This window comes from Arachis ipaensis, chromosome B02, assembly GCF_000816755.2.
Source record: "Arachis ipaensis cultivar K30076 chromosome B02, Araip1.1, whole genome shotgun sequence".
Taxonomy (NCBI): Eukaryota; Viridiplantae; Streptophyta; class Magnoliopsida; order Fabales; family Fabaceae; genus Arachis; species Arachis ipaensis.
Window position 1 is genome coordinate 1,028,137 of NC_029786.2, and position 2,570 is coordinate 1,030,706.

Genomic DNA, 2,570 nt, shown 5'->3' on the forward strand with positions numbered 1-2,570 from the left:
TAAAGGGTTCGATTTGTATATTAAAAAAAATTAATATTAAAACACAAATCAAATGTTCGATTTTGTGTTTTAAAAATTTTAAAAAATTAAAATTTACAAATCAAAGAGTCAGATTTATATAAGTTCATAAATCGGAAGGCCGGTTTTATGTTTTAAAAATTTTTAAAAAGTTAAACTTCACAAATAAGAGGATTAGATTTATATAAATTTACAAATAAGAGGGTTGATTTTGTATTTTAAAAATTTTAAAACAATTAAACTTCACATATTAGAGGGTTAGATTTGTGATTTCTTTATAAAAAAATCGAAAATATTTAATAACAAAAAAAATTTAATCAAAATTAATCAAAACTTGTCTTATTTAACATTTATTAATTGTTACAATTAATAAATATTAAATAAGACAAATTTTAACTTTTTTTTTTGTCTCTCTAATATTACCGAAAAAAAACACCACTATAACTCAATATCAAAATTAAAAAGCACTCTTAATATTCTTTAGAATTCACATGACCCATTTCATAAATTCTTCTATTTAACTCACATTCATTTTTACCGACTAATTATCCCAAATTGGTCTCACAACACAGTAATTAGGCAACAATTGAATTGTTTTCTTCTCAACCGTCATGTAAACATAAAAATTAATAAGGAATAAATGACCATTTGTATCCATAAAAGATAAAAACACTGATATATGTATCTACATTAAATCGAAACTAAACTTGTACCCATGTAAAATGCTCTCTGTGTGACAAAGGTACCCTACGTGGCACTCCAACCCTCCAAAAACAGTGTACTTTTGTCACACAGAAGACATCTTGTGTGGATACAAATTTAACTTCGATTTAGTGTGGATACATATATCAGTATTTTCATCTTTTATGGGTACAAATGGTCATTTATTCAATTAAGAAGCCATGCAATTACACGTTAGAGTGATCATCATCAGTTAGTTAACACTTTTTTAGTTTTGTTTATAATATAACATTATTGGAGTGTTTCTCATCAAACCTTCAATCTAGACACCTATTCAATGTTCTCATTCTTTTAGCAAAGCACACTTTGTAATTGATTTTAATTCCCTTTAGGCCTTGAATAATGAAAAAAGCCTTCTGGGTTTTGGTAGGTTTTAGCTAAAGTTTCAAGCTTTATTGTTTGTTGTCTTTGAATAATATAGTAATTAATCAATGGAAGGAAGTGATACATACAGAGCAAGCAATACTTCAAGAACAAGAAGTTCAACACTTTGGAGAAACAGAACAGCCAGAGAGGTTTTCTCTAATGAAAGAGAAGAAGATGATGAAGAAGCTCTTAAATGGGCCTCACTTGAGAAGTTACCAACATATAATCGTTTGAGAAAGGGGTTATTAACCACATCTAGAGGTGTGGCTAATGAGATTGACATCACTGAACTTGGGTTCCAAGATAGGCAGAAGCTTCTAGATAGATTGATCAAGGTTACTGAAGAGGATAATGATAAGTTCTTGTTGAAGCTCCGAGAAAGAATTGATAGGTAATTTTGCAAAATCTCTACTCTTTTTTGTTCTAATAATCTTTTAAGGACATGAAACTATTGCATACAATTTTTCCAATTTCCCCTGTTTTCTCTAATTGGAAAGGATAATAGGTATATTCTAAAGAGAGTTAAGTGCAAATTCCTTTTGGGTATGTATTCAATTTGGTCCTCTAAATTAATTTGCATGGGAGGTGTAAATTAGTCTTATTTTTTCTCTTTGCATGTTTTTTCATCATGATTCTTATTTTTTACTCTTAAATTTATTAGCTATCATTTACCTTCATACTGAATATGGTCTAATTTTTATGCTAAAAATTATAGATTATCATGGAATAGATATTATGGAATGGATTAATAAAAAGATATTTGCATATGTAGTAAGTAATTATCTCATAATGTTTTATTATTTCTCCCTTTTTTGGTTGACTATTTCCTCTCTCCCTTTGTCATGTCTTTTCTTTTTTCATAATTTTTTTTGTTTGCTTGTTATATGTGTTATTTATTTTAGAGTTGGAATTGACATTCCAACAATTGAAGTTCGATTTGAGCACCTAAATGTTGAGGCTGAAGCTTATGTGGGGAGTAGAGCTATGCCTACTTTCATAAACTTTGCTACTAATCTAGTTGAGGTAAGACTTGTTAGGAAGATTAATTAATGTTGTGTTTTTTTTTATTTAATTAATTATTTTCTTAAGTGTTTCTTATGTCAAGAAATTAGTCACACATTAATCTTTAATAATTATCACTTGTGTGTTGTAGAGTGTTTTGACTTTTTTCCACATTCTCCCAAGCAAAAAGAAACAAGTGACTATCCTCAAAGATGTTAGTGGAATAATTAAACCTCGTAGGATGACATTGCTTCTTGGTCCTCCAAGTTCTGGAAAAACCACTCTACTTCTAGCTTTATCAGGAAAACTTGACCCAAGTCTCAAGGTAAAAATTAAGATTGTGTTTAGTTTGTATTTTTATTTTTTATATATATTTAAAATTTTATAAAAAATAAAATTTAAAAATTAAAATTATACTTTTTTTTTATAAATTTTTAAAAATA

General features: G+C 27.8%; 1 protein-coding gene across 1 annotated transcript in view; it reads left to right on the forward strand.

Annotated features, from left to right (window-relative positions):
* Positions 1,059-2,570, forward strand: part of LOC107628106 (pleiotropic drug resistance protein 1-like) — a 17,369-nt gene continuing 15,857 nt past the window's right edge. Inside the window, exons 1-3 of the mRNA XM_016330916.2 lie at positions 1,059-1,516; positions 2,028-2,148; positions 2,279-2,452. Of these exons, the coding sequence (XP_016186402.1) occupies positions 1,191-1,516; positions 2,028-2,148; positions 2,279-2,452 (621 nt within the window). The 5' untranslated portion in view covers positions 1,059-1,190. The remainder of the gene's footprint in view (positions 1,517-2,027; positions 2,149-2,278; positions 2,453-2,570) is intronic.